The sequence below is a fragment of the Nelumbo lutea genome, chromosome 1 (assembly GCF_056320005.1).
Source record: "Nelumbo lutea isolate HS-2025 chromosome 1, American lotus-T2T, whole genome shotgun sequence".
NCBI classification, from domain to species: Eukaryota; Viridiplantae; Streptophyta; class Magnoliopsida; order Proteales; family Nelumbonaceae; genus Nelumbo; species Nelumbo lutea.
Window position 1 is genome coordinate 5658454 of NC_142684.1, and position 13059 is coordinate 5671512.

Genomic DNA, 13059 nt, shown 5'->3' on the forward strand with positions numbered 1-13059 from the left:
AGTCTTATAATTTATAAAATTCACGTGATTAAGACAAATTCAATTCAGACCTAGTCCTCTACTTTATCAAACCTTTACTTCTAATCTTTTTTTTTTCAATATGACTCTTGTTAGAATATGATTCTTCTGACTTTTTGGTATGTGTTCAGTAGCATTTTTTCAGTTTAGTTCCCATCATATGTAGGTTAAAGAGCCATTATATAGCTTAGTTGACTTTAAATTCAAATTCATATACATGATCTTACACTTCCAAGGTAATTAAAGTTATCTTCTTAAAAGGTAATTAAAGTTATAAGATCGTTATTTTTCATGTGAGAAATAAGAATTTCAAACCCTAACATACACTTGTTCGGTCTTGCCTCGAGGGACGTGGTACAAAGACGACTCATAGAATCAAAAATACAATATGTTTTACATCACATTAGCTACTTGAAGCAATGCAATTAACAAAAAAAAAAAAAAAGAGATTGTGGGTTTTACATGCTTGAAAACGCTTTATATGTTTGCTTTTACTTTTAAATTTTCATTTGAATACGCTTTACGTGTTATGTTTATGTATTTTAATTTTAGATAATTCGTTTTTTTAAAACATTTATTTTAAAATTTATGTTTATATTTTTTATTAACATTATGTTTAATATATTTTGCATTTTTTTAAATTTTTTGACATTTTTTTTTAATTTTCTGACTTTTCTTTGTAGTTTTGCGTGTGCATGCCTCGCCTTGCACCGCAGGCGCAAATTGGCCCTTGTGCCTTTTTTGCGCCTTTTGCTTTTAAAACACTGGTTGTAGGGCGGAAGACACATGCGATAGAGATATGTGTCCAATAGAAAATGGGTCTCTAATGAAGTGGTGCAAGACAGATAAAGGAAGAATGTCGATAAGGTACACAACAATGTTGGCCACCTCCACCCAAAATGAAGTAGGAGCATGGGAATCATGAAGAAGAGTTCGAACTATGCTCAAGATATGTTTGTTCTTGCTCTCTACCACTCCGTTTTGTTGTGGAGTGCCAAGACAAGATCTCTGGGATTGAATTGTCTCTCAAGAAAATTTGTAAGTCTCCATCAAGGTATTCACCCCCCGAGTCTGAATGGAGAACCCCAATGTTTGCATCAAATTGGTTTTTGATTTTTGCTAGGAAAGATTTAAAGGTAGAAAAAACTTCAGATTTGTTTTTCAAGAAATATATCCATGTAAAGCGAGTACAGTCATCAAAAAATGTAACAAAATATTTAAATCCCAACCTAGAAACAACTGGAGACGACCAAACATCACTATGTATTATTTTAAAATGAACAAAAGCATGTTCAACAACTGAAGGAAAGGTAAAACATGGCTCTTCTCAAGCAACAAGAAATGCAAGCCTTATCAACATTATTAAAAGAAGCATCTTTAGAAGACAAATAACCATTACGAAACAAGGACTCAAGTTTATTTGCATAGGGGTACCCAAGACACCTATGCCACAAGTGCCATGCATTACTTTTGCAAATAACCTCAGCACTAGGTGTGGTAGTAAGTAAACAGGATGTGGATGAATGCCCTGGTGTCTTTTCAAATTCCAAGGCAAATAGCCAACCCAATCTACACCCCTTCCCTTTCACCGTCCCAATGCGCTGGTCCTGTATCAAACAACCATCATGGGAAAAGGAAACAATGTTATCATCCTTAACTAGCTGACCGACTGAGGTCAAATTCGTTGTAAGTTCAGAAACAAGAAAGATTTAGGTAGATGAAAGAAAGAATTGACAATGTATTCAAGGACAAATCATCGCAACCAACAATATCCAATTTCTCTCCATTAGTAGTAATAATATGTTTATTCAAGGATTTGGATTTAACGAACTGACTAGTGTGAGCCCCTATCATATGATTAGAGGCCCCAGAATCAATGATCCATAAGTGACTAGGAGAGGAACAATAATAGGACGACCCACCCGAAAGACCGATGGCTGAAAATACAGAGGAAATAGTTGAGGATACTAACTGCCGCATTCTTTCTTCTATAAGAGTCCCTGAATTTTCATCCATTCCTGCTGAAGTTGTACTTCCTGTACCTGCACCTTCAGTTGTTATCTGGAAAGCCTATGTTGACTCTTCTTAGAATTTGAACCATTCCCCTTTGCTAGCCTGGTAGGACATTCAAGAATAATATAACCATGTTGTTTGTAGTAGGTGTAGAAATTTTTCTTCCGACAGTGTGAGACAGCATGTCCATATTCCTTGCATTCATAGCATTGTACATGGGACAAGTCCTTGGGATTAGATTTGTTCATCAAAAAGGTTGTTTTTGTTCCTAAATCAGATTTCAACCTCAAGGTCTATTGAGTAATGAGTCTCGTTTCCTCCCTGAGAAACTCCCCCAAAACTGTGTCAAGTGTGGGAGGAGTGCCCTACTGAGAATGTTGGACCTTACAATTTCATATTCAGGTCTCAGATGCATAAGAAAATGCATGATTTTCCTCCTATCAAAGTGTTCTTTCAGATTTTTTATGCAACAAGCAGAGATGCTTTCACCCATGTGAACTAATTCATATTCCGTCCACAAGTTCATAAAACCAGCATAGTACTCCTGTATTTTCTTCTCACCCTAACTGTAAGAAAATATCTCTGTCTCTATCTGATACTGACGAGAGATGTTGGACTACTGGTACACCTTTTCCATATAGGTGAACATCTCACTAGCGGTTCAATAACTTCTCATTGGAATAGCAATCTCAATTTCAACGGACCCAACAAGCCAAGACACTACTTTGGCATTGTCGATCTTCCACTGTTTCAGCCCCTTGGAATCAGACTCATCTGGTTATTTTGTGGAACCATCCACAAATCCCCATAAACCATTTCCTTCAACATAGAACTGGAAATGCAATTTCCAGAAGGCGTAGTTTGTTCCATTGAACTTTACTGGTAGAATATCTCTTTCCTCCATGGCCATTTCAGCAATGAGTAAGCAAAGAAAACTAAGAAAATAGAGCAACCAAAGGTCCAAATAAATCCAAAACTCGATGGAATATGTGTGCCCAACCACACACCACAAAGAGGAATCAAAATCCAATAAAGAAACCAGTCACACAGTTTTCAAACTGATAACAGTCCAAAAAAGCTAAGTTTTCTGGACTGTCGAACAAGAAGAAGGGAAAAACACCCATCAAAAGGAATCCGAACCAGAATTAAATTATAGATCTGACCTCGGCGACTTCAGATCTGAAGTTTCACAGTGTTTGGAGTAGCCGATTGAGAGAAAATGAAGAAACCCTATTTATGATGGTGATCTTCCAGAGAAAGAACAGCAGATATGTGCAGATCAGTACAGCAACCTACGAGATCCAAAACTGAAGTAGATGGGTCGATCTCACAGATCTAAACTGATTTCAATCAAGGACAGGTTGAAAAGCCTGCTCTGATACCATGTCAACTTAGATCAAATCAGAGAAGGAAAAGCTGAGAATGAAAGGGTGTGTTCTCTCTTGAGTCACACGCCCAGAAATGTTTAACTTATATAAGAAAGAATACAATGTTATGGAAAGGACAGTTATGTCCTTGTCTTACAAGAAAGAGTAAAACAAAAGATAGTATACATAAGTTACAACATAAAAGAGTGGTCCCAAGAGCCAAAAAAGGAAAGATGTAAGAAACCTAAATCAGTCTCTACAGAGAGTACTCTAAAATTTTTATCATGATATGACTTTGGAAGTACAGATGACTCTCAGCTAGAATTATATATATATATAGTACTTTTACATGTAAAAATTATTATCAACTAATTCTTCTTTTCCTTTCAAATACTTCTTCTATGAACTTGTTGGAAATGGAACCATGAACCTGGTTTCTCATGTGGCTCATTGAAGGGCCAATCCAAGCCTAGGAGCTTAGGCTATTCTTGAAGAACTTGAATTTCTATTAAGATCTAACCTACATTATTAAATGCATAGAAGTTTTATTCCCGTTATTTCAAAAGTATCCTGGCATTATGAGTACTCTAGTATCTTGCCTGATTGAAGTCTAGGTAACAACCCTTTCTTTAATCAGGATAATGAGATTTGCATAGGGGCCTTGGACTTCTGCAATCATATTTTATCTGACTTAAGAAATTCATGTCATGCAGGAGATACAATTGAAATGAGCTCCTAGTTCTGGTTTCTTCCAATTTAATTTAGAAAATAGAAATACAAATTTAAAGCATCTAAATTGGACTTAATAGGAGATAATTCCTTAAATCTAATTTTTAAATATTTAATTCAAGAATACACAACTGTTGTCTTACAAATTAACTAGTCAAGGCCGTGCAATTTATGGTTGTCATTTTTCAGTATGCTCATATGGATATTAGTGAGCCATGTCTATTCATCTGGCCCCATGTATTTTGTTTTGTATAACATAACAAATCCTGAGAAGTTTCTCTCTATTTATTAAAAAACTTGGTGCATTCCATGTTCAGTTCAACATTTCAGTTGTTCTAGTGCTTATAATTCTTTTATATGAGCAAACAGTTAATGTCATGGAACTTTTTCAGATTTCTCTTTTATTATTGCTTTTTTTTCATCCATTTAGTTTGAGTTGCTTATAGAATGCATTGTCATTTGATTTTTAAAGAGGAAATTTCAGATCCACAGACAGTTCTGTTGGAGTGGAAACACAAGTTAGTAGTCTAGCATCAATTAGTCAGGTTCTTGATCCAAAGCTTCATCAACATTTAGGTACTACATTGGTTAAAAGCTTCTGATTATTTTGAAATTTAATTCATCTGTTTTTTGTTTCCCTTTTATTTTATGGGTTTTTATATTGCTAATAATTTTCAATCCCAAAGTTCAACTTATCTATTTTGACCACAATATGTATCTCATTCTGTTTAACCGGTAATAGAATAAACTCATTGAAAACTTAGTACATGTAAAAAGCCCTAAGGATTTTGGTATTCCCAAGCCTAAAAGGTTCCAAAGAATTTATCCATTTGGTGCTTCAATGTTGAGATTTGACTAATTAAGAAACCAAAAAATGGTATTAGAGAGATTCTAAAACATGCTTTGACCGCTCTTTATTGAAGGCTTAGACTTCGACGAGCAACCGATTACCTAGACTTCAAAGGGCACCTGATGCCCAAACAGTTACTATCTGTGTAAAGATGAGGTTTACCTTCCAGGAATTGTAAAAGAAAACTAGGAAGGGTTTTCATCCTTACCTATCTAGGGCCATGAGAACCTGTATGTTCATCTATCAGTCAGACTTGAATTCTATAAAATTAATCCACCAACATTTGTTCTTTTAGTAGTAAATAAAAAAGAAAATTCTATTAGATGTAAAAGAAAAAGAGTACAAGGGTGATGGGAGATCACCTATAAAAAAGAACAAAAAATACATCAAATAGAAAATTACATCAGTTTTCATCTCCCCCAGTCCAATTCAAAAACTGACCAAAAACCCGAACCAAAAGAGTCTTTACAAGCATCTGCAAATTCTGGAAGAATCAAAACCCAATCCAAAATTCTTTTCCCAATGATTTAGACAAGACAGTAGTGACACTTTGTGTTGGCCTTCAAAAATTCTTCTATTTCTCTCCTTCCATAACTCCTAACATATTGCAAATGGCACACAACTCCAAGATATATTCACCTTCCTGCTTCCATTTAGTACTGGCCTAAGTGCAAAAATCTCATTCAGTGACCTTGGAATCTTCATCTTCATTTTGAACAGACAGAAGAATTAACCTCAAATGGTCTTTGCATAACAACAACCAAAGCATAGATGAACATTTTTTCATCATCCACTAGGCAAAGGTAACATCTTCTTGCCAACTGGACACCCCCGATTTTGATGCAACCTTAGGTAAGTATGCTGTCTCAAGATACTAACCAGGCAAAAGCCTCAACCCTATGAGAAGTAGGATTGCCCCAAACACCTTTGATGTCTTCCCTTTCAACTTGATTCCTTGCTAATGCTTTAAAGAATCACTTTACAGAAAACACCCCCTTGTTTCTCTGCTTCAAACACCTCATATCAGCCCTCCTTAAGTGCAACTTCACTACCTTCAACTAAGCTAGCAAGTTAACACATTCCTCCACTGCCCAAATAAGAAGTGCACTTCATATCCTTGTGAAATTGTAATGCTTTCCAGCTTAACCTATACAATCTTGGACATAATTCACGCAATTTTCCAATCCCCAACCAGTCATCCTCTCAAAACTTAGCACTTACCCATTTACAACATTAAAGGAAATATAGCTTGAAAAAGCTGAGAAGAAACTCATAATTCCCTTCCACATGCCTGAGGTTAAGCAGATCTTAACAAGGATTGAAATGTCGATGTCGGTGGAAATGTCGGTCATCCAAATATAAGAAACATGTTGGAAATGTCAGAAATAAAATATTATACAGAAATATTGTAAAAATTATAAATATGGTGGAAACATTGTAAAATGTGCAAAATATAGAATGGTATTATATGAAATGATAAAAGAAGCATAGGCACACCTTTTTAAATTATTATCTTATTCTAAATCATTACACAAAGCTAAGAAACTAAGGTTATAGACAAAAGAATATGTTCTAAAGTTTCCCTATAGACCTTAAGATTTAGATCTTCATGATAGAATGAGTTAAAGCAAAATTTAAACTCAAAGAAAATGCAAATGGTTATAATAGATTAATCAATTAATCTATTACACAAACAAAAAACTAATATTTAACTTCATATTTGAAATGAATAATGAGTTAGCTCAAAGTGGTAATTAAATAAGTTAGGTGGACAATAACTTGCTACTTCACATACCTACAATATTGTCACCAACATATGTTATAATACAATCTCTTATACTTCACATGGTATTGGTAGTGTTCAATGGAAGATATGTCAATTCCAATAAAATTTCATGTTGTTAACCATGGAAGTATGTTATCGAAACTATCTCTTGTACACCGCATAGTGTTGGTAGTGTTCATTGGGAAAATGTCGATTCCAGTAAAATTTTGTGTCGCTACCCATGGAAATGGAAATATGTCGTGGAAATATTAGGGAAATTAGGGAAAAGCATGACTTTAAATACTTTTCTTCTTTTTGACTTATCTTGTAAAGTATTTCTCGGTAATTAGTTAATTGGTTACTGCTTACTGCCAAAAAAAAGGCATGCCACTGATGGATTAAAAATTCAGAAAAATCAATTTAAATATGCATGTAACATTTTTTTTTTATATCTTTGGAAGGGCTACATAACAGAGGGTAGCCCATCCCCCAACCCATAGCCCCCCCAACCAAGGTGCAAGCAGGATTCGTTCCCAAGTCTCCGCTACAGCCAGCAGGAGACCTTACCAGCCCACTAGTTGGCACCTTAATATACATGTTGTTTGCTGGAACACAGCAGCCGAAGAAGAAGAAGAAGAAGAAGAAGAGAAGAAGTTTTGAGAAAGTCGGCATACTCACTTCAGTTGGCCCTACAAGCTTATATAGATGATTATAAAATAATGTTACATGAATGGACTAGAATGCCCCTGATTAGTGATGGGACACCTAGACAAATAAAACAAATAAAACATTAAACAAGTTTAGGCCCAATAACTAAGAACTTAAGACACAAATATGACTAACATAAATACTAAAAACAGTCGAACCAACACTCCCCCTCAAGCTAAGCATGGATGTCAGTCATGTTTAGCTTGCCAAATAAGTCTGAGAACTTCGTTGAAGCTAGACCTTTAGTTAACACATCTGCAATCTGCATTTCAGAAGGAGTATAAGGAATGCAGAGTTCTCCCGAAATGATTCTTTCTCTAACGAAGTGTCGGTCAATCTCAATGTGCTTCGTCCTATCATGTTGCACTGGGTTATTGGCAATGTTGATGGCAGCCTTGTCGTCACAATACAGCCTGAGTGGACACTTGACCTTTACCCCGAGCTCAACAAGAAGGGTCCTAAGCCACAGTAGTTCAGCAACACCATGAGCCATGGCTCGATATTCAGCCTCTGCACTTGATCTAGCAACCACATTCTGCTTTTTACTTCGCCATGTAACCAGATTTCCTCCAACAAATGTGCAATACCCAGAAGTAGACTTCCTGTCGCCAACAGAGCCAGCCCAATCTGCATCAGTATACGCTTCAATTTCAATTTTATTGTGTTTCTTGAACAGAATTCCTTTTTCTAGGCAAGTCTTCAAGTACCTAAGAATTCTTTCCACTGCTCTCAAATGAGGAATCTTTGGAGAGTGCATGAACTGGCTGACAACATGTACAGCATAAGCAATATCTAGTCAAGTGAGAGACAGATATATCAACTTCCCTACCAGTTTTTTGTGTCTTTCTTTATCAAGGTAGTCCTCTCCAACTGATTCCTATAGACCATGGTTTTGTTCTATTGGAGTATCTGTTGGTCTACACCCCATCATACCTGTCTCCCCTAGAAGGTCAAGGACATACTTCCGTTGACATATATAGATGCCCTCTTGTGACCTAGCAACTTCAATTCCAAGGAAGTATCTAAGATGGCTCAAGTCTTTGATCTCAAACTCAGAAGCCAAGAACTCCTTTAATCTTTTTATCTCTTCCAGATCATCCCCTATAATCACCATATCATCCACATAGACGATGAGAATCGTAAGTCGGCTATTCTGTTTCCTTATGAACAAAGTATGATCTGCACCACTTTGAGTGTATCCCACTCTCTTCATGGCCCCACAAAGTCTCTCAAACTAAGTCCGAGGAGACTGCTTAAGGCCATATAATGCTTTCCACAGTTTACATACTTTCCCATCAAAGCCATAACCTAGTGGAGGATCCATGAATACCTATTCACGTAGATCACCATTTAGAAAAGCGTTCTTCACATCCAACTGATGTAGCTCCCATGAGAAATTTGCAGCTAATGACAATAAGACCCGGATTGTGTTGAGCTTCGCGACTGGAGCAAATGTCACTTTGTAGTCAATCCCTTCCTTTTGAGTAAACCCCTTTGCCACAAGTCAGGCTTATATCTTTCAATGGACCTGTCCTCCCTATGCTTTACAGTGAACACCCACTTGCATCCCACAGTGCTCTTCCCTTCTAGTAGATCCACTAATTCCCAAGTCCTTGCTTTCATTAAAGCTTTCATTTCTTCATTCATAGCCTCTTTCCATCTTGGATTAGACACTGCCTCTGAGTACCTAATAGGAACAAGCACGGAGGAGAGAGCAGACACAAAGGAATAATAACGAGGAGATAAACGTGAGTAAAAACAAATTCAGCAATGGGGTGTCGGATAGTACAAGAACGGGTAGACTTACGAAGAGCAATAGGGAGATCCAAATCAGAAGTATGAGTGATAGGATTACCTGGAGCTATTGAGGCAGATTGATCCAAGTCCGATTGATTGCTGCCATGAGTTAGAGGGTCTTTTTTCCTTCTGTTGTAGGTGATTCTTATATCTTTTTGTTGCTTACTAGTGTCCTTAGTTACATCTGCAACAACAAGAGTGGTAATAGGTGCAATGGAAGGCCCGAGGCAGAAAGAGGCACAAAAAAGGAGGGAAAAGAAGAATGAAAATAGGAGTGAGACTCAAAAAATACCACATCTTTTGTGACGCATTTCTTCTTGGTGACGGGATCATAACACTTGTAACCTTTCTATGTAGAAGAGTACCCAAGAAAGATTCCTTTCGTAGCCCTAGGATCCAACTTGGTCTTCTTTGGATCCTTTACATGTATAAAACATACACAACCAAAGACTCTAGGTGGAAGAGGAAAGTCAGGAAGATTAGGGCAAAGGACAGAGAAAGGAGTTTTCATACCCAACACCTTGGATGGCATCCGATTTATCAGATATGATGCGGTAAGGACTGCTTGAGACCAGTAGTGCTTGGGAACCTTGTGCGGAAATAATAAAGCTCAAGCGGTCTCCAATAAGTGTCTATTTTTGCGCACAGCAACCCCATTCTGTTGAGGAGTACTAGCACAAGATGACTGATGTAGCATGCTAGCATCTTCCATGAACAGGTTCAAGGATCTTTCAAAATATTCAGCAGCAATGTTTGAACGGAATTGCTTAATCTTCTTGTCAAGTTGAGTTTCAACCATTTTACAAAATGCCATGGTTATCCGTGGCACTTCATCACATTCGTTTAACAAGTAGATCCATGTGCATCGTGAGTAGTGATCAATAAAACTGATAAAGTAACAAAAGCCATCCACAGAAACAAGGGGTGAAGGGCCCCAAACATCAGAATGGACCAAATCAAAAGGAGCTTGAATTTCATTACTAGAAATTGGATAAAGAGTTCTACATTGTTTTGACAACTGGCACACTTCACAAACTAAACTTTGACTCGAAATACCCTTGAATAATTCAGGAAACAACCCTTGCAATGATGAAAAAGGTAAATGACCTAGCCTAGCATGCCACAAGTGTAACCTAGCTATTGACTCCTCATTATTCTGACTACCGGTAGCAGACGATTGTAAGGCCAAACTTATCTCTGCATCAAAATAGTAGAGACCTCCACACTCATGACCGCTCCCAATCGTTCTCTTCGTCAATCTGTCCTGAAAGACACAATGAGTAGGAAAGAAAGTTACGCTATAGTTTAAATTCTTGGTAAGCTTCGAAACAGATAAGAGATTGGAAGTAAGATTTGGAACATGTAGAACAGATTTAAGAGAGAGGTTCTTGCTTAGGTCAACCCCCCCTTCCTAGAGATGGTGGAGAGGGAACCGTCAGCAACTCTCATCTTATCTTGGCCAGACATCAATTGGTAAGAAGAAAATAAAGAGGACATGTGTGTGATGTGGTCAGTTGCACCGGAATCAATAATCCAAGAAGTAGAGTCTATAGAACTAGTTGTGCTATAAGCAGAGACAATACCTGATCTGGCAAGAGAGGTGGAAGTAAGGGAATTAGTCCTTAGACGGGTTAGGGCCCGGCTAAGGACCTCTACCTCATCAACAATGAAACCCAAGGACCCGGATGTGGAGGAATTAGTAGTCTGCCCCATGGGAGAAGATGCAACTATAGATGTGTTCTTCGAGCAATCACCACTGTGACTAGTAAGATGGTTCCCAATATTTGAGACCTTATGCTCTCATACATTGGGTCTAAACTAGCCAAGAACTTAAAGGCTCTACCCTCTTCAATTTGTTTGCCATGACTCTCCTTGTCTTTTGCATTCTCCCAATCAAGAATAAGATGATGATCAAGTTCTTCCCATAGTCCTTCTAGGGTTGCAAAATACGTTGCAACTGTCATATCTCCTTGTCTCAATGCAACAATGTCTTGGTTCAGCCTATAAATTTTGGCATTGTTCTTTCTCTGTCCATAAGTTTTAGAGACTTTCTCCCAAATCTTAGCACCAGTAGGAAAGTGTTGAACAATCCTAGCCACTCTTGGAGTCATCGAAGCAAGCAGCCAGGACATAACAGTAGCATTTTCCTTACGCCATACTGCATACTCCGCACTACCCACTACAGGTTCCTTCTTCTTTCCATCTAAATAACCCGTGAGTTCCCGGGAAGTAATGAAGAGCATGGCTAAGACAGACCATTCTCTGAAGTTACATTCATCCAACAACACACTAGTGATCTGCAAGCTGTGCAGATTTGGATTTTCCAAATTAGGAGACCTGCCACCAGTTCTATTATCCCTAGAAGACACTTCTCTCGATATTGAAGACATCTCCTTCCTCTTACAGTGATCACAATTGAAAACTAAGTACAAAGAACACTATTTCAGACATACCGAAGTTGTTGTAGGTCAGAGAACCCCTTGTAACAGGTCTGAAACCAAGAACAATTCGCCTCTGTACTGTGTGGAACTCTTCTGGACTAGACTAGGCTTTGATTTCTGCTATCGTAGACTGGGATCACCCTTACGATCTGTACTACGACTGTCGAAGTCAGTCCTTCCACCTAGATCTATTCCACACAGATCTCTCTTAGCAGCCGAATGGCTATTACCTACTGCAAGGTGTCTAGTAGGGCATCGGTTTCTGGAACAAACTCCCTTGGGCCCTACAACCAAGGGAAACCCTAGATATAGACCTTGTTGTGTTCTACGATCAGCCCTAGTGTTTCTTCACAGCGACCAAGATAAGAGAGAGAGAGAGGAAAAAAGGAATAGAGAAGAGCAGAGAAAGGTGGCGGTTGTAACCAGGCAGACGGATTAGTGCTCTGATACCATGTTTGCTGGAACACAACAGCCGAAGAAGAAGAAGAAGAAGAAGAAGAAGAAGAAGGAAGAAGTTTTGAGAAAGTCGGCATACTCACTTCAGTCGGCCCTACAATCTTATATAGATGATTATAAAATAATGTTACATGAATGGACTAGAATGCCCCTGATTAGTGATGGGACACCTAGACAAATAAAACAAGTAAAACATTAAACAAGTTTAGGCCCAATAACTAAGAACTTAAGACACAAATATGACTAACATAAACACTAAAAACAGTCGAACCAACACATGTAAACTTTTTAGTACATCATTTCTAATTCAATGACAAATCAATAAATAATAGAAATATCAATTCAATTCTATATTCTCTATGATTTACGATACAATTATAATTTTTCAGAAAATTGGTATTTCAACATTTTTAAAAAAAGACTCATCTTGCACCTGCATTTAGTTGGAGTTTTGGGTGTAGAGGTAGTAAAATATAACATATAAATGGTATATGTTTATTAAATAAAGATTTTAAATACAAGAGCACTAGAGTGCATTCCACCAATTGATCGTACCTCACCACCAGTTTGAAAGATCCAAGAGAAATTGCCAGTCATAAAATCAAGAAAATAGATTTTCCCTTTGTAGCATCCAACTGCAATCTGCAAAGAGAATAAACCGAGTTGCATTCTTTTCAAAATCAAATTGCACATGGATTAATATAATGCAATGAAAACAAATGAGGAACCTGAGTAAAATCACCAACAATTACTGCTGAGCATTCAACCCTTCCTTCTAATTTGACCTTCCATTGGACAGAACCACTGATTCAATTCAATATAACCAACCTTGTTATGAAATTTTTAATCAAATCTGTAAAAAAATATTTTAGAAGATCATGAATATATATAACAAAATCTTAACTATGTTAGATA

General features: G+C 37.3%; 1 protein-coding gene across 6 annotated transcripts in view; it reads right to left on the reverse strand.

Moving 5' to 3' along the window:
- Positions 1-13059, reverse strand: part of LOC148873312 (AMP-dependent synthetase and ligase family protein) — a 132329-nt gene that overhangs the window by 57913 nt on the left and 61357 nt on the right. For 5 of the 6 annotated variants that reach the window (XR_016104670.1, XR_016104671.1, XM_088962974.1 and 2 more), the window contains 2 exons: positions 12873-12948; positions 12700-12786 (listed from right to left, as the gene is read on the reverse strand). Coding sequence is in view for 4 of the 6 variants with exons in the window: in XM_088962974.1 (XP_088819100.1) it covers positions 12700-12786; positions 12873-12948 (163 nt within the window). In the remaining 2 variants the exon portion in view is untranslated. Of the gene's footprint in view, positions 1-1486; positions 1626-12699; positions 12787-12872; positions 12949-13059 lie in introns of all 6 variants that reach the window. The other variant, XM_088962975.1, reaches the window with a different exon arrangement.